The sequence below is a fragment of the Colobus angolensis genome, unplaced genomic scaffold (assembly GCF_000951035.1).
Source record: "Colobus angolensis palliatus isolate OR3802 unplaced genomic scaffold, Cang.pa_1.0 Scaffold8, whole genome shotgun sequence".
Taxonomy (NCBI): domain Eukaryota; kingdom Metazoa; phylum Chordata; class Mammalia; order Primates; family Cercopithecidae; genus Colobus; species Colobus angolensis.
The window spans coordinates 10,006,256-10,024,945 of record NW_012121820.1 but is presented as its reverse complement, the minus strand read 5'-3'; the positions used below and the strand labels follow the sequence as shown (position 1 = coordinate 10,024,945).

Below are 18,690 nucleotides of genomic sequence, written 5' to 3'. Positions count from 1 at the left end.
CTGGGATTATGAGAGTGAGCCATCGCACCCAGCCCCCTCCCCCACCCTTTGTTTTTTTTATTAGACTCTTGTTGTGTTGCCCAAGCTGGAGGGCAGTGGTGTGATCTTAGCCCATTGCAACCTTGAGCTCATGAGCTCAAGGGATCCACTTGCCTCAGCCTCCCAAAGTGCTAGAGTTACAGGCATAAGCCACTGTACCTGGTCCTTTAATTTTTAATGTTTGTTTAAGCTTTAAAAATTAAATTTTTAATTTTTTTTGAGACGGAGTTTTGCTCTTGTTACCTAGGCTGGAGTGCAATGGCACGATCTCAGCTCACTGCAACCTCCGCCTCCCAGGTTCAAGTGATTCTCCTACCTCAGCCTCTGAGTAGCTGGGATTACAGGTGCGTGCCACCACGCCTGGCTAATGTTTTTTTGTATTTTTAGTCGAGACAGGGTTTCACCATGTTGGCCAGGCTGATCTCAAACTCTTGACCTCAGGTGATCCACCCACCTTGGCCTCCCAAAGTGCTGGGATTACAGGCGTGAGCCACTGTACCCAATCTCTGTGTACTAGTACTTTCATCTGAGCCATTTGAGAGTTAACGTTATGTAGCATAGATTCCTAAGAATAAGGCCATTTGCTTACATAACCACAGTAAAGTTATATTCAATCCAGGGAATTTAAGCTTAATTCAGGATGTTTATCTACACTTTATATTCCATTTTCCCCTGCCCATGATGTAGTCTAGGACCAGACATTGCATTTAGTTGTCCTATCCCTTTAGTCCGCCTTTCTTAGTCTCATGATATTGACATTTTTGAAGTATATGATATGGCTAATTATTTTGTAGAATGTTTCTCTATTTGGGTTCATCAGAGTTTCCTTCTTAGATTCAGGTTGTGTGTTTTAGCTAGAAATTACTATAGAGTCTATATCTCAGCGAAATCCAAATGGTGTACTCTTGTGTCTTTCAGGGAAGTCTTCTGACCAACTGGCCCTCTGTCCCTCCTACCATAAAGGAGGAGGAAAGCAGTGAGGAGGAACCTGCAGCAGCCACCACTTCAAAGGAGCAGGAGCCCATCCCTACAGATCTGGATGCAGTACGAACACCAGAGCCCTTGGAGGAATTTCCAAAGCGTGAGGACCAGGAAGGCTCCCCGCCGGAAATGAGTCTGCCCTACAAGTGGGTGGTGGAGGCAGCCAACCTCCTCATCCCTGCCGTGGGTTCTAGCCTCTCTGAAGCCCTGGACTTGATCGAGTCGGTATGTTGGTCACAACATTTCACAGTGGGCACAGAACACCCCTAGCAGGAAGTGCTTCTCTCGTGGGCCCACATCCTTTTGCTCATTCCATCTCCCTGCTAACAGTTACTGACTTGATGCTGAGTGCCCAGCCCTAACCGAAGGGCTGGGGACACCAGGGTCATCACCATGCAGTCCCTGTCTTTGGGGAACTCCTGGTGTGTGCAGCAGGAATTTGTGGTGGCATCTGACCTCTATGTATGGCACAGGGTGGGGTGGGAAGGCTGCCCAGAGGAGGTGGCACTGCACTGAGTCCTAAAGGTTGATTGCAGGTGACAGCACAGGACAGCGTGGTATTTGTGGCATCACACATGGTTGGGTCTCCCTGAAGAGGAGCCCAGGAAGTGCCAAGGCTTGGTGCTGGTCTTGGAGTGGAGTGGGTTCTGGTTACTCAGGGTGGGACAGCCATTGAGCCCGTGTTGTGGTTACTGTGTCGACTCTCGGGTTGTGTCCTTTGAGGAGGGCTTCTTGGTGTGACACCCTAGCTTCTGACTGCGTCAGCCACGCCTGCAGTGTAGAGCGGGTTTTGGGAGGTGAAAGACCAGAGGCCTGGTCACTGGGGTGTGGAGTCCAGTATGGGCATCCGTGTTTGCCTTCCCACTCAGGTGTCTTCCATGCTAGAACATCTAACTGCCAGGGCCTGAGCTTAACATACAGTTTTCGTGTTATCCTGTGAGGTGTGTCATTTCTGTTTTGTAGGTGAGACTGAGGCTCAGAGAGGTCAAGTAGTATACCCATGGTTGCACAGCAAGTACACTTGGTGGTCTTGACTGCCATGCTATGCTCCTGCTACTACTTGATGAAGGGTTGGAGGACCATCTACTCAAGCCCTCTTTCATTCTAGGTCTGACCTCTTGACCCCAGTGGCTGGGACTGGACCCAGCTACAGGCCCTGTGTATGGTGCCCCCACCTCCAGGGATTGTCAGAGGAGTTTGAGAGGCACTAGCACATTCATGGATTCTCAGCACAGCTCTGAAGCAAGCACTGGGCACCATCCCTCGCCCGAGCTCTGAGGGGAGTGTTGAGAGGAGATTCGGCCCCTCCATGCCTGGCACAGTGTTTATACCACAGCATCACCTCCCTTTACCCTAGACCGTTCTGTTTTCTTTTGCTTGCAGGCACAGCTCGCCTGTATTGAGCACCCACTGATTGCCAGAGCCGGTGCTTAGTGAGTAATTACAGTACCTAAGATTTGAGTGCTTGCCGCTTGCCAGGCCCATCACTTGCTACCTAATGTGTGGGCTCTTCGTTGGTCTTTTTTTTTTTGAGATGGAGCCTTGCTGTGTCGCCCAGGCTGGAGTGCAGTGGTCTGATCTCAGCTCACTGCAAGCTCCGCCTCCTGGGTTCATGCCATTTTCCTGCCTCATCGTCCCAAGTAGCTGAGACTACAGGCGTCCACCACCACGCCCAGCTAATTTTTTGTATTTTTTAGTAGAGACGGGGTTTCAGCGTGTTAGCCAGGATGGTCTCAATCTCCTGACCTCGTGATCCACCCGTCTCGGCCTCCCAAAGTGCTGGGATTACAGGCGTGAGCTACCGCGCCCAGCTGTAGTTGGTCTTTAACAACCTGTGAGGTGGGTAGTGGACTCATCAACAGTGAGAGCACCCCACACTCAGAGAGGTTAGGAGAGACTTGGCCAGTTTCACATAGCTGGTGACCTCCAGGAACAGGAGTCAGGCCCTGCTATCCATCCCTCTCAGAGCTCAGGCTCTTTCTACGATGACCTTCAGCACCTGTTGGGGGAGTTACTGCATATGTGGAAATCCTGTCTTCCCTCCTCTGCTCTGTCCACTTGAGTGGTCCTTGTAGGATGTACTTCTGGTCTACCAGACACTGTCAGTGCTGGGGCCTCCCTGAGGTTGGGGTGTGGGCCTGAGGTCGGTCCTGCCCCCAGCTGGCCTCCATCCTTAGGAGTGAATTGCCCCAGGCTCCTGCAAGTCCTGGGAACCAGAACTTGGCATTAGCTTCTGGGTCCCCTCAGAGGCCAGAACCCAAAGACCAGAAGCCTTTTGGTTTGTGCTGTGATTTACTGGGTAAAGGAGGGAAAACCTGTAGTGACTCACGGGCTTGTTCTAGAAGCTGAGTAACTTCGGGAAAACCAAATCCCCTTAGCTCAGCTTCCTTGGTATGAAAGGGAAAGTAATGCTTCCCTAGCAGAATTTTGGGGATTGGAAACAACTTTTGTGAGCTGCCCCAAGGAGGCATCAATGATGAGTGACATCCCATTCACTGCTCTTTATTTTGTTCTATAAAAATATCTGCAGGCTGGGTACTGCGGTTCATGCCTATAATCCCAGCACTTTGGGAGGCTGAGGTGAGAGGATCCCATGAGCCCAGGAATTTGAGACCAGCCTGGGTAACGTAGCGAAACACAGTCTCTGTAAAAAATCTTTTAAAAAATTAGCTGAAACTGGATGCAGTGGCTCACACCTGTCATCCCAGCACCTGGGGAGGCCGGGACTGTCAGATCACCTGAGGTCAGGAGTTCGAGACCAGCCTGGCTAATATGGTGAAACCCTGTCTCTACTAAAAGTACAAAAATTAGCTGGGCGTGATGGCACATGCCAGTAGTCCCAGCTACTCAGGAGGCCGCGGCAAAGGTTGCAGTGAGCCGAGATTGCACAACTGCACCACAGCCTGGGCAACAGAGTGAGACTCTGTCTCAAAAAAAAAAGAAAGATAAAAAATCAGCCAAGAATGGTGGTACATGCCTGTAGTCCCAGCTACTTGGGAGGCTGAGGCGGGAGGATCACTTGAACCCAGGAGTTTAAGCCTGCAGTGAGCTGTGATTGTGCTACTGTACTCCAGCGTAGGCAACAGAGTGAGACCCTGTCTCTTTAAAGGAAAAAAGAATCTATGAAAATATAGATGTATAGTCATAGAAAACTTTGAGGAAATGCATGAAATATTAATGATTGATCCTAGGCTGTGGGATCATGCTTGACACTTACATATTTCCTTTAATGAACAAGTCCTCTTGTATTAAGAGCATAGTAATTGCAATTTCTAACTTCCCTCCCTGGGCAGGACCCCGATGCTTGGTGTGACCTGAGTAAATTTGACCTCCCTGAGGAGCCATCTGCAGAGGACAGTATCAACAACAGCATAGTGCAGCTGCAAGCGTCACAGCAGCAGCAGGTCCTGCCACCCCGCCAGCCTGCTGCCCTGGTGCCCAGCGTGACCGAGTACCGCCTGGATGGCCACACCATCTCAGACCTGAGCCGGAGCAGCCGGGGGGAGCTGATCCCCATTTCCCCCAGCACTGAAGTCGGGGGCTCTGGCATTGGCACGCCACCCTCGGTGCTCAAGCGGCAAAGGAAGAGGCGTGTGGCCCTGTCCCCTGTCACTGAGAATAGCACCAATCTGTCCTTCCTGGATTCCTGTAACAGCCTCACGCCCAAGAGCACACCTGTTAAGACCCTGCCCTTCTCGCCCTCCCAGGTGCGTGGACCCCACTGTGACAGCTTACTGGGTTGGTACAGACACCTAGTGTTCAGTGCTGGGGCAAAGGTGAGCAAAACCAGACCTGGCTCTGTCCTCATGCAGCTTACGCTCTGGTAGGAAGACCAGTTAACTGAAAAAGACCCAGAAAATGTGATAATCAGGATGAAGGAGAAGGCTTATGGTGCTGCATATGTGTATCTAGTCTGAGCGAGTCCAGGAAGACTGCCAGGAGGAGGAGGAGGATGCTGGTAGCTGGGTAGTGAAGGAGAGGAAGAGAACTGTCGTGTTTGTTCATTCCATTTGTGGAACCTATTTCGTAGCAGACTTGCCAGCACTGGGGAGCAAAGATGAAGATGATGGGTTGTCCCCAGCACTGACTGGCCCTGCCCGGTGCTGGGAAGAGCTGGGATAGCCAGTGCTGGGGATGAGCTTGTAATGAACCAGAATAGAGTGTGGGAAGTGCCATGTGATAGCAATTGCGAAGTCACTGAGAACTCACTGTCCTGGGTGTTGCCCCTGCGTGCCTTTTAGTAACACACAGAGCTTCGGGAGCCGGGATGGATGCCAGGGTCTCTCCGAGACAGAGGTCGTGGGGGGCACCTGGCCTTCTGCAGAGAGGTATCTGGGCTGGTTCTCCTTGAGCACCTTGACCAAAGGCACAGAAAAGGAAGGGCAGAGAGGATGTGTGGAGTGGTGGGGGGGTGGCGCAGGGCCTTGGTGGGCCTAGTATAACCTTGGGCTTTGGCTGTCATTAGGTCTGTTCTTCCCTTGAGGCTGTGGGTGAGAGCAAGGCCCTGAGGTGGCCCAGTGCAGGAGGCGACCCTGTCATCATGGGTCAGGATGGCTAGTGGCATTTTGAGAGAGACCCCGTGTCGGTTTGCTCTGGCTGCTTAACAGAGTACCACAGACTCAGTGGATTCGACAACAGAAATTGAGCATCATTGGTTTCTTCTGAGGCCTCTCTCCTTGGCTTGTAGATGCTGGCTCCTCCTGTGTCTTCACGTGGTCGCCTGTGTCCTAATCTATTATTTTTTCTTTTAAAACCTCTTATTTATAATCTTACAAGGATACCAGTTATTGGATTAAGGCCCACTCTAATGACTTTATTTCTTTATTTTTATTTTTTGAGATGGAGTCTTGTTCTGTTGTCCAGGCCAGAGGCTGGAGTGCAGTGGCATGATCACAGCTCACTGCAACTTCCACCTCCCAGGTTCAAGCAATTTTCCTGCCTCAGGCTCCTGAGTAGCTGGGATTACAGGCATGAGCTACCATGCCCAGCTATTTTTTGTTGTTGTTGTTTTAGTAGAGATGGGGTTTCACCATGTTGGCCAGACTGGTCTCGAACTCCTGACCTCAAGTGATCCACCCGCCTTGGCCTCCCAAAGTGCTAGGATTACAGGCCTGAGCCACTGTGCCCAGCCTCTACTGACTTTATTTTAACTTACCACTTTATTTTTAATTTTTATTTTTTGAGATGTAGTCTTGCTCTGTTGCTCAGGCTGGAGTGCAGTGGCACGATCTCAGCTCACTGCAACCTCCACCTCCCAGGTTCAAGCAATTTTCCTGCCTCAGGCTCCTGAGTAGCTGGGATTACAGGCATGAGCTACCATGCCCAGCTATTTTTTGTTGTTGTTGTTTTAGTAGAGATGGGGTTTCACCATGTTGGCCAGACTGGTCTCGAACTCCTGACCTCAAGTGATCCACCCGCCTTGGCCTCCCAAAGTGCTGGGATTACAGGCCTGAGCCACTGTGCCCAGCCTCTACTGACTTTATTTTAACTTACCACTTTATTTTTAATTTTTATTTTTTGAGATGTAGTCTTGCTCTGTTGCTCAGGCTGGAGTGCAGTGGCATGATCACAGCTCACTGCAACTTCCACCTCCCAGGTTCAAGCAATTTTCCTGCCTCAGGCTCCTGAGTAGCTGGGATTACAGGCATGAGCTACCATGCCCAGCTATTTTTTTGTACTTCTAGTAGTGTTGTGTTTTCACCATGTTGGCCAGGCTGGTCTCGAATACCTGACCTCAGGTGATCCACCCGCCTCTGCCTCCCACAGTGCTGGGATTACAGGCGTGAGCCACCGCGCCTGGCCTAACTAACCACTTTAAAGGCCTTATCTCCAAGTATTAATACAGTCCCATTCTGAGGTGCTGAGAATTGGGACTTGAGGATGTAAATTTGAGGGAGACACAGGTCAGCCTGTAACATGCCTGCAAGTGAGGGCTGCTGGCTGGAGAAGGAAGGCAGCGGGTCCCTGAGCTACTATTTGGGCAGCTCAGGATGATGGAGCATGGTGGCCGCCCTACACCAGAGACCCCATTTAGAGTGGTGACCCTGAGGGTTGCAGATGGCTCTCTATTACAGCGTCTTCAGGGCAGGGAGGGAAGAGAGGGTGGTGCTTCAAAGAATGGATGCTGACTTAGGTCTAGATTTGAGTCTCACCTCTAGCATTCAGTGCAAGACTCAAAACTTCTCTAAGCTTTGGTTCTCTTACCTGTAAAAGGGAGATAGTAATAGTGCCTATGTCTCAGGATTTGTGGAAACTAAATTATTTGTGTGAAGTGCTTAGCACTGGCAAGAGAAGGTGCCTTCTAAATGATAACCCCCCACCACCAGGATCACTACAACTGTCACATGCCTTGCGCCTTCACAGGTCAGTTCAGAGCTAGTTTTATTTCTTCTGAGAAGGAGCCGCTCTCCCGCAGTTGGCTTCCTGTGCCTTAACTGCGTCGTGGCACTCGAGTAGAGATGGCAAAAGCTAGGATTAGGGTAACGGAACCCCAAAGGCCTGTGTGACCCTGCTTGGTAGGCTCCTGGTATCGATCTGTCCCAGTCCTTATTCTCTGGTGTATGATGGTCAGGAGGGGACCTCAGTATCAGAGAGCAGATGTTTTGGGGGAGGAACTCAAGGATCTCTACCCATGACCCCCTGAGGTCTCAGGAATCCACATGCAGGTGATCATTTTGTCTTGTTCCCTCTCTCTTCTTCGGCAGTTTCTGAACTTCTGGAACAAACAGGACACATTGGAGCTGGAGAGCCCCTCGCTGACATCCACCCCAGTGTGTAGCCAGAAGGTGGTGGTCACCACACCACTGCACCGGGACAAGACACCCCTGCACCAGAAACATGCTGCGTGAGTGCTGTAATGCCCCCCACCTTCGCCGTCCTCTCCCTCAGCAACGCGATACCATGGGCTTGAGGACCACTCAAGCTGGTAGAACAGTGGGAGGGGACACCCTTGGAATAACACTGGAGACTGAAGAAAGCCCTCTCCTTTCTGGCCACCACGATTTATCATTTTTGTCAGTATAGTCTGGGGCTCCACCTGTGCTTTCCCTCATTTGTTATTTTTTAATTTGATAGTTTCCTTTTTTGTGTTCCTCCTGCCTCAGCCTCCTGAGTAGCTGGGACTCTAGGTGCATGCCACCATGCTCATCTAATAAAATTTTTTAAGAGGTGAGGTCTTGCTACTTTATCTGGGCTGGTCTTGAGCTGGCCTTAAAGTGATCCTGCCACAGCCTCCCAAAACTCTGGGATTACAGGCGTGAGCTACTGCACCTGCCCCTCATTTGATAATTTTCTGTCTCAGGAACGGACAGAGTCCATATTAGCCTGAAAAACATAATCTCTTCCCCTTCCTAAGGTTTCAAGTGCAAATTCTCTGTGTTTGAGCAGCCTTATGTGCAAGGCGGAAGTGCCCCAGTCCCTCCATCAGGACTGGAGGCTGCATTCCTGTCCTCTGAGCTTACGGAGCACAGCGTTTTCTGTCTGGAAGCCTGTGCAGGTTGCTTGCCAGCCTGCTTTTATGGAAGTGCTTTTACAATAAGTTTAATTCCTCAAGTCATCATGATTCTAAATTCCAGGTAGAGAGAGTTGCTTAACTATTTCTCTGCTTGATACATTAGCTGGAGGAGGAAATAATTATTTTGTGATTCAGAAGTCAGCTCAGGAATTTTAGCCCTGATAGTGATATAATTTCAGGAAAAGATTTGTGACTCCCTTAGTCAGAAATCATTCTCCAAAGTCCGGCTCAGTGGCTCACACTTGTAATCCCAGCACTTGGGAGGCTGAGGTGGGAGGATCACTTGAGACTAGGGGTTTAAGACCAGTCTGGGCAATACAGGGAGACACTGTCTATCCAAAAAAAAAGAAAAAGAAAATTTTTATTTATTTATTTTTGAGATGGAGTCTTGCTTTGTCACCCAGGCTGGAGGGCAGTGGCGCAATCTCAGCTCACTGCAACCTCCGCCTCCCAGGTTCAAGTGGTTCTCCTGCCTCAGCCTCCTGAGTAGCTGAGATTACAGGCGTGAGCCACCACACCTGGCTAATTTTTGTATTTTTAGTAGAAACGGGGTTTCACCATGTTGGTCAGGCTGGTCTCAAACTCCTGACCTTGTGATCTACCCACCTCAGCTTCCCAAAGTGCTGGGATTACATGTGTGAGCCACCGCTCCCAACCAAAAAATTTTTTTTTAATTAGCTGGACATGGTGGTGTGTGCCTGTAGTCCCAGCTACTGGGGAGGCTGAAGTGGGAGGATTGCTTGAGCCCAGGAGTTTGAAGCTGCAGTGAGCTATGGTTGACTACTGCACTCCAGCCTAGGTGACAGAGCGTGACCCTCTTTCTAGTTTGTTTGTTTGTTTTTTTTTTTTAAAGAAAGAAAAAAGAAATCTGTCTCTAAAGAGTTGATCTGAAGTGTAACTTAGATAGGTTTCGTGATAAATGATTGTTCATTCAAACCAGAATCCTGGACTTTGGATCTAAGCCCTTAAACAGAGATGCTATCGCTACAAAAGGCATTGATACTTCTCTCTCTCCCTGTCTTTCTTACCCATGTGGCCTCATTTGCTGCCTCCCTCCAACTCCTTTTTTCTATAGGAAGAAGCATCTCCAGTGTTCATTCCTCTTTAGATCCATATGTCCATCTTGTTTCTTCTGAAGGCCATCCTTTAACCATGTAGTGTGGGCCTGCTGGTGATGAATTCTAATTTTTATAGTTTTTGCTAATTTTTCTATTTTTTTTGTAGAGATGGGGTTTCACCATGTTGGTCAGGCTGGTGTCTTAACTCCTGACTCAAATGGCCTGCCTTGGCCTCCCAAAGTGCTGGTATTATAGGAGTGAGCTGTAATCCAGCTGTTATTCCTTTGTAGAGAGTCTCTTTAGTTATCCCTCAAATTTGCCAGGCTGTATGGTGGTGTGGTTATTTCTCTATTTTTTTCCTCCCTGGCTTTCATATCAGACTAAAGATTCAAACCTTGAGCTGAGGAAGTGTTTATTTCTTTAGTTTTTCTTTTCCTGTCTGCCCCTTCTCCTACCTTACGAATTCCTTCCTATATAGGCTGGATTGATCTGTGTCTTTTTCATCTTCATACTCCTCTTCGTCATCTTGAGCCATATCCTTAATCTGCCAAGAACATGATGGGATTGTTTTCTGATTCACCAGTTTGGTTGTCTTTGGTTTCCAACTTGCTGAGTTCTCTGACGTACAGAGCTGCATTTTTTATCTCCAAGCAATCTTTTGAATTCCCTTTTCAAGTCAGCCTCCCTGCCTCCCTGAGGTTTCTTTTTGAGATAGTCTTGCTCTGTCCCCAAGGTTGAATGCAGTGGTCTGATCATGGCCCACTGTAGCTTCTACCTCCCAGGCTCAAGCGATCCTCCCACCTCAGCTTCCTAACTAGCGGAGACCACAGGTGTGCACCACCATGCCTGGCTAATTTTCTTGTTTTTTGGAGAGACAGGGTCTCACTGTGTTGCCCAGGCTAGTCTTGAACTCTGAGACTCAAGCAATCCTTCTGCCTCAGCCTCCTAAAATGCTGGCATTACAGGGATGAGTCACCACGGCCGGCCTCTCCCTGAGTTTTCTAATGTGTGTATATACATTTTTTTTTTTTTCCCCCATTTTTCCGAGGCAAGGTCTCTCTTAGTCACCCAGGCTGGAGTGCAGTGGTGTAATCATGGCTCACTGTAGCCTTGAATTCTGGGCTTGAGTGGCCCTCCTCCCATAGTCTCTGGAGTAGTTGGGACTACAAGCACCACCGTGGCTGGCTGATTTTTTTATTTTTAGTAGAGATGGAGTCTGTCTGTGTTACCCAGGCTGTTCTTGAACTCCTGGCCTCAAGTGATACTCTCCTGTTAGCCTAACACTAATCCCAGAGTGTTAGGATTACAGGTGTGAACCACCGCCTTTGGCCATGTGTGGGCTCTTAGTCCTTGTTGATGCCATGAATTAGAGGGATTCCGGAACTTTCTCTTGTTCCTCAGAAACTCCGTTGTCCCATGGAGATGCTTGAGTGGCTCAGATTCACCCCTGTGAGCTGTGGTTTGAACTGTAAGATGTGTACATTTGACCTGTGCTTACCTGTCTTCGCTCTTCCTTACAGAGGGGGATCTCTGTATGTCCCAGATGGGGGATAACAAGGGTTTGGGAAGAGACTGTGGATCCCTGCCTGATCTCTAGGTCCTGAGGAAGGAAGAAAAGAATGGTCTGCACTTGTACTAGTTTTTTTTATCCCCCCATGGAGTGGCTGGCCAGTTGCGGGAAGCGGAGGTGTCCAGGCCCCAGGCTGCTGTCTCTAGGAGTTGGCCTCATGACCTGAGTCCCTGGCTACCTGGGCTTTTCTCTCATCCTCTAAGGGCCTTGGTTATGCCATGAGAGTTAGCCATGGTGGCATCTCCAGGTGACTAAGGTCACATACTAGCACAAGGGCTCATGTTTGTGGAACCTGGTAGCTTCCTTCAGAGCTGACATTTGCCCACACCCAGCCTGGCCCTGCCGCATATCGCCAGCCCTGGTGCTCTGGGGCGTGAGGTGCCTCTTCTGTCCCCCTGCTCCAGGGGCAGGCGGAAATCACCCATGGTGGGTCCACATCTGATAGAAGAATCTTACAGTTCTGCTTCTGGACCAGGCCGTCCTGAGTTTTTTCTGTGCTCTGCTGAAGGGTTTCCTCCGCATGTCCATCACCTTGGTGAACTCTCGGGAGACCTGGGAAGATGCTGGCCTCACCTCTCACCCCTCCTTTCCCTAGTGTGCTGCTGCCATCCTTCTCACACAGGCTCTCCAGGGAGAGCTGGGCAGGATGGGATCTTCCTGGGTTCCCACCTCGCTCCGTGCCCCTCTCACTGTTCCTGAAGTGTGGCCATGGGCTGCCTTGTTTTCTGGAAAGTCCCAAGTCTGGACCGTGACTGAGCAGCATTCTCAGCTATCTGCCACCCGTCTGGAGCTTCTGGCCCGTCTTAGACTCCCCTCTTCCTTGTGTTTCCCCCGAGCCGAGCCCCTGACTTTGACCTGCAGGGTGGGGAGAGGGATGGGAAGAGAACCTTTGCTGGGCCAAAGGTCACACTGGGGGAAGGTGGAGCCAGGGCAGCAGAGTGCCGGGCGTCAGCCCCTGTCCTGTCATTGATTCCCCTGCTCTGGCCCCTGGCAGGTTTGTAACCCCAGATCAGAAGTACTCCATGGACAACACTCCCCACACACCAACCCCGTTCAAGAATGCCCTGGAGAAGTACGGACCCCTGAAGCCCCTGGTATGTGGTGTGGTCACTGCCGTGGATCTCTGCACAGTGGGATCCCTTGGGTTCATCCAACTATGTTCAGTCCACAGGACCCTTCCCTCTGAGGTCTCCCTTGATTCTTCCTCCTGAGAAGATGCGGAGATCCTGATAGTATAAATGGGGAAGCTGAGGCTGCTCCTTGTCACTTCCTCCGACTGCTCCTGAGCACCTGAGTGTGCAAGCAGGCTCTGGCTGGTGCTGGAGACATGGTGGTATCCTGTGACACTCAGCCTCAGGATGGGGGAGACTGATGTGAAATACAAATAACTCAAACACTTTCAGGCAAAGATAAGCACTGTGCCTCGTTCAGAGAAGTGGCAAATTGCTGCTCTGGCCTGTCTTCTGACCAACTCCCAGTTCTCTACAGAGCACTGGAAAGCCCCAGGGACGTCTTTCCCACAGTATGCAGGCTGCACTTCTCCCCTACTCTTCCCAGTTGATGGGATGGTTGTGTTTTCTGTGAAAACAGGAGTTGGCACCTTGGGCTTTCTGAAACACACAGGTGTTTTAGAAATCGGTGGAGGGTTGTGGAGGCACTGGACTGTGAACAAGGTCTGCAGTTGGTCCCCCTGCCCTCTTTCTCCACTGCGTGGAGCCTCCTATGAAGCCCAAGGGTGGCTGAGGGCTGAGGCTCCCCTGGGCCTGCCATGGAACTGATTCTGAGTCAAGCAGACTTTCCACTGACCATGCTGCATGGGCCGAGGTGAGGCACAGTTAGTGCTCCTTTCCTATTGCAGTGGAGATTCAGCTCCTCTACTAAAGTATCTGCGTGCTCTCCAAACAGGTGTGAGGGCAAATCTCATGACCTTGGCAGCTGCAGTTAAAGTTTGCAGGGGCTTTTCGGGTGACTTCTGAGGAGTTGCTGTGCTTCACACCTTTCACTCAGTAGCACTCTCCCTCCCCTGTTCTCTGTTGCCTGAAGCTGGAGAGGTCCTGGGAACCCCCAGGCCTGAGAGAAGGGAAATGGATTTGAGAGCCCCCATTAGTGTGGAACAAAGGGTTGAGTGAGCCTGGGCTTTGAGCTGTCCGGGTCCTAATTAAGCAGCTGTGTGACTATGTGCCAGGCTCTTGATCTCTGAGCCTTTGTTTCTAGCTGCGTAAGATGACAGTTACTGCACAGGGCTGTGTGAGGGTTACTATGTCTCTGGGCTGCTCCCAGCCTGGCAGGCCCCCGGGAATCAAGGTCATCAGCTGCTTGTCCAAGGCAGCAGTTAGTGGTTGTGAGTGGTGCGTGTGAGATCTGCATCCTGGCGTCAGGCCTTCTTCCTGCCTTACCCAGGACAGCCCAGTTGCAGCTGGGTTGGCCCTACTGTCCCACACACAGACAGCCTGAGTGTGTTGCCTCACATGGGCTGCCCCGCACCTACCCACAGCCGCAGACCCCGCACTTGGAGGAGGACTTGAAGGAGGTGCTGCGCTCTGAGGCTGGCATCGAACTCATCATCGAGGATGACGTCAGGCCTGAGAAGCAGAAGAGGAAGCCCGGGGTGAGTGGGGAGGGGGTGGGAGAGCCTGGGCAGGGGGAGTTGGAGCCATGGCATGGGGAAGGCATCCGGGGGCAGGTTGTAGAAAGTGAGGCACTGGGGAGAATGGGGGTGCAGCATGTCCTCTTTGCCCCCTTTCTCACGGTGGTTGTCAAGGAAACTGACAAGATAAGGACAGTGTCTCTGGGACCCTCCCCTGCTCCCCTTTGAAGGATTCACTTATCCAACATTGTGTTCGGACCCTGCTCAAGTGGGGCTGGGCTGGATGTAGTGGATGGAGCAGCGATTAAGACCCATACTGGATCTCCCCTTAGTGTTCAGGGGGCAGAGACAGATGCTAGACAGACACGCCATGACTAAATTCACAGGGTACCAAGGGCCGCAGAAAGGGAGGTTCCAAGGGAATCCTTTGAATGGGGGCAAGGAAGTCGGGACGAGCCAGCCAGACCAGGCAGCGCCAGGCTGAGTGTCAGGCTGCATGAGCTGGGGGTGTGGGGAATGGGTTCAGGTGAGGTGGAGTCTGCAGGGACTTCTGGGCAGGGGGGGCACGGAAGGGACTGTCCCAAGCCTCCATTCTATGCCAGCCTTCCTGCCACTGTGTTGTTAGCTTTCGTGACAGTGCGTGATCCCTTTGTGTCTCCTTGTGCTCCTCTTTTTTCCCAGACTGCTCTCCTCAAGGGAGAGCTGGGAACAGTGGGATATACAGGGTGTTAGGTAAGGAGGGGAGGTGGGCGGTCAGCCTGGGTGGGACTTGCATGAGCTGGCACCCCATGTGCAGGTGGAGAGAACTTGGACCCTTGACTCCAGGGCCCTCCCTGGCCTCTCCTTGGTGGGGATGGTGGTTGTGAGACGTGGCAGCCCCTGCTGGGTGCACTGTTGGGTGGAGGGTGGGATGTGAGTCTCAGAGCTGCTCCCTGGTATCGGAGCAGACCCTGGACCTGCTTCTGTGAGGTGCACGGTTAGGGATGGGACATTCCTTGCTTGTATTAGGCGTTTGAAGAGGGGCTTGTCTCGAGGGATTTGTGTTCCCATATTACTGGCCTGTGGGTGGTATTTTAGGTGTTACTGGGATGATTCTCTGCTGGGCCTATTTGAGGGGCTGTGTCTGGTCCATCTCGGGTGAGAGCAGGTCACTTTGTGGTGGAGGTTCATGCTGTGTGCCTGCTCACTGTTGCAGCACCTGGCAGGACAGGGTCTACCTTGGGTACGGAGTCTGTAATGGGGCCATGGGGCCTAAGTTTCCCAGCACACCCAGCCTCCCCCATTCTTCTAACAGCAGATTCCTGCTAGCTGGTCCTTGCTCCAAGTCTGCACTGCAGCATGGCCTGGTTTTGTGACCATCCATGGCCATGACTGTCCAGGTGCTGACCGTGGGGAATCCTGACACCCACCCTAACCCCCTTCTATCTGCCAACCCCCAGCTGCGGCGAAGCCCCATCAAGAAAGTCCGGAAGTCTCTGGCTCTTGACATTGTGGATGAGGATGTGAAGCTGATGATGTCCACACTGCCTAAGTCTGTCTCTTTGGTAAGGGTTCCCCCACCCCTACCCTATTCCAGATCTGCCCCCAGGAGAATGAGGTCTCCTTGGAAGGCTTCTGCCCCTTGGAACTGTTGAGTTTTGGAGAGGACCCTCAAGGTGGAGTTAGTCTAGTGGTTCTCCAACTGGGCTTCTGGAATGCTGGGCTCTGCGGGGAGGGCCTATCAGGGAGGGTGGGTCTGGGCACCCACTGCTGGCTTCATTCAGCAGCTCTGCTTGTCTCTCACAGAAGGTTTTGTTTGGCAGAGTTGCGTGGCTAGGACATGTTTTAAAACCATGCATCTCAGTCTCCAGCACCTTCCCAGAAAGGGTCAGTGATGTGTCTTTTTTTTTTTTTGAGTTAGAGAGTTTCGCTCTTCTTGCCCAGGCTGGAGTGCAATGGTGCCATCTCAGCTTACCGCAACCTCCGCCTCCCGAGTTCAAGTGGTTCTCCTGCCTCAGTCTCCCAGATAGCTGGGATTACGGGCATGCACCACCACACCTGGCTAATTTTGTATTTTTAGTGGAGACAGGATTTCTCCACGTTGATCAGGCTGGTCTCAAACTCCCAACCTCAGGTGATCGGCCTGCCTTGGCCTCCCAGACTGCTGGGATTACAAGCGTGAGTCACCATGCCTGGCCTAGTGATGTGTCTTAAGGTACAGCCAGGCACTTGGGTACAGCAGCCCTGGGATGGGTACTATACGGCCCCCAGGCCAGTGCACTTGCTGTGCCCGGTGCTACAGTCAGGTTGACCTCAGAAAGGGGATTGTTGCCTGTGCAGAGCCTGGGTCCCCAGAAGCCATGGTGTGCGCCTGATCCCTCTGCTCACAATGGGGTGAGTTGGTTTGCCCTGGCTCAGAGTGGGGAGGCAGTGAGAGGCACGGCAGCATCATGAACAAAGGTTAAGGGTTGCCTGATCTTCCAAGTAGACTGCTGCCCTCACGATCCGTGCAGAGAAACCTTGTCCTGGCTAGGGGTCCTTGACAGGAGACCTGCAGTCAGATTACTGCAAAGAAAAAAGCGTCACTGCAGGGAGTGAACAGCACAGATTGAGTCAGGCGGGCCTGGGTTGGAGTCCTGGCACCATCACTGCTCTCTGGGATCTTCAAGCTTCCCTGAACCCCAGTTAAAAGCCTATAAAAGGGGTGCCAAGCCTAAGTCAAGAGGCTACAGTGCCAAGCAGGGCAAAGAGGCTGGAAAGGCATGGGAGGGACTTCGTGCAGCTCTGCTGTGCTTGGGGTTGAAGCTGCATCCTTATGATGCTTGTGGATGTTTCTGGTCCCAGGAAAACTAGGAACAGCTTTGGTTCCTGAGGCTTGATGTGACGGAGGCAACATTATTGAGTATGTTATTACTCGACAGTGCTCAATAATACTCCACATTTATCGATTATGTTATTATGGCCTGGGGGTGCACGGCACCCATCCCACGGCTGATGCGCCCCGAGGTGCCTGACAGTGCCTCAAGACACATCACTGAATCAGGCTCTGAAACGCACACAAATGTTTCTTTACTTGATTGCTTGATTTTTTTTTTTTAAGTAAGAAAGTTCTTTAGAACAAGATTAAGTTCTTTGCATATTCTTTGTTTTTTTTGTTTGTTTGTTTTTTTGGGAGGAGACAGAGTCTGGCCCTGTCGCCCAGGCTGGAGTGCAGTGGTGCAATCTCAGCTCACTGCAAACTCTGTCTCATCCCAGGTTCACGCTTTTCTCCTGCCTCAGCCTCCCAAGTAGCTGGGACTACAGGCGCCGCCACCACACCCAGCTAATTTTTGTATTTTCAGTAGAGATGAGGTTTCACCATGTTGGCCAGGATGGTCTCAATTCTTGACCTCGTGATCCGCCCGCCTCAGCCTCCCAAAGTGCTGGGATTACAGGCGTGAGCCACCACGCCTGGCTCCTTGCTTAATCTTCTAAGTATAAAGTAAGATTAAGCTCATGCAAACTCCCCATCTGAAAGTAGAAACTGAGGCTTGGAAAAGCGTGCATCCTCTTTCAGGTCTCAGCACCCAGGTGGTGGTGCTGGGGTGGGATTGTGGGGTTTTTTCTTGCCTCTCACACCTTCTGGCAAAATGGTGACTCCTTGGTTTTGATTTCAGCCGACAACTGCCCCTTCAAACTCCTCCAGCCTCACCCTGTCAGGTATCAAAGAAGACAACAGCCTGCTCAACCAGGGCTTCTTGCAGGCCAAGCCAGAGAAGGCAGCAGTGGCCCAGAAGCCCCGAAGCCACTTCCCGACACCTGCCCCTGTGAGTGCTGGCCATCCCTGGGGGTCCTGCAGTGCTCGCGTTCTTAGCTCAGGGCCTTTGCATAGGCTGTTCCTCTGCCTGGGTGTTCTTCCTGGTACTTCCCGTGGCTACGTTTGCTTAACTTACTCTTCTGATCTCAGTCTCAATGCTGCTTCCTCAGGGGGAAGCCTTCCCTGACCCCACATACTGTAGAGACACCCCCATTCTGCCATTCTCTCTTTTGTGACCTGGGTTTTACTTGTAACTAAATCATTATTCTGCATTTGGTTTGCTTTAGTACATGTCTGTCCTCAGGCAGGGGCTGGCCTCAGGCTGCTGACCCAATCTCACTGCTCCTTCTCACCCGCCTTCTGGCTGTGGTTTCTCCTTGAGAGGCTGGTGCTGCACAGCAGTGGGGCAGGGGGGCAGTGCATGGCCATGTCTCCTTGTCCAGCTTCCTGCTTACAGTTGAGGAAGCCCACAGCCAGGAAGTGACTTGTCCAGGGTCACAGGGAATGTGGAGAGAGAATAAGAAGGCTCTGACTTCTAGGGGAGGGAGGCTTATAACTCCACCTGTCTGACCAGGATCACCAGGGTCTGTTAGGAACACATAGTGTCTGCCTGGATGGTAACCCTCTCGCCTTCTCCCAGATGTCCAGTGCCTGGAAGACGGTGGCCTGCGGGGGGACCAGGGACCAGCTCTTCATGCAGGAGAAAGCCCGGCAGCTCCTGGGCCGCCTGAAGCCCAGTCACACATCTCGGACCCTCATCTTGTCCTGAGGTGCTAGGGGTGTCACGAGCCCATTCTCATGTTTACAGGGGTTGAGGAGGGCGGAGGGGGTCTGTGAATCTGAGAGTCATTCAGGTGACCTCCTGCAGGGAGCCTTCTGCCACCAGCCCCTCCCCAGACTCTCAGGTGGAGGCAGCAGGGCCACGCGCTGCCCTGTCGCCGAGCCCAGCTGCGGGCGGCTCCTGGTGCTAACAACAAAGTCCCACTCCCAGGTCTGCCTGGTTTCCTCCCCAAGGCCACAGGGAGCCCAGTCAGCTTCTCTGAAGCCCAGGTCAGGCCTGGCCTCATCTCAGACCCTGCTTAGGATGGGGGATGTGGCCAAGGGTGCTCCTGTGCTCACCCTCTCCTGGTGCATTTTTTTGGAAGAATAAAATTGCCTTTCTCTTTG

General features: G+C 51.8%; 1 protein-coding gene across 2 annotated transcripts in view; it reads left to right on the top strand.

The window, feature by feature from the left end:
* MYBL2 (v-myb avian myeloblastosis viral oncogene homolog-like 2) overlaps window positions 1-18,690 on the top strand; it is a 58,866-nt gene extending 40,176 nt beyond the window's left edge. For both annotated transcript variants that reach the window (XM_011929028.1, XM_011929027.1), the window contains 8 exons: window positions 958-1,245; window positions 4,314-4,727; window positions 7,725-7,864; window positions 12,156-12,255; window positions 13,656-13,769; window positions 15,188-15,292; window positions 17,384-17,533; window positions 18,164-18,690. In XM_011929028.1, the coding sequence (XP_011784418.1) occupies window positions 958-1,245; window positions 4,314-4,727; window positions 7,725-7,864; window positions 12,156-12,255; window positions 13,656-13,769; window positions 15,188-15,292; window positions 17,384-17,533; window positions 18,164-18,292 (1,440 nt within the window). In that variant the 3' untranslated portion in view covers window positions 18,293-18,690. The remainder of the gene's footprint in view (window positions 1-957; window positions 1,246-4,313; window positions 4,728-7,724; window positions 7,865-12,155; window positions 12,256-13,655; window positions 13,770-15,187; window positions 15,293-17,383; window positions 17,534-18,163) is intronic.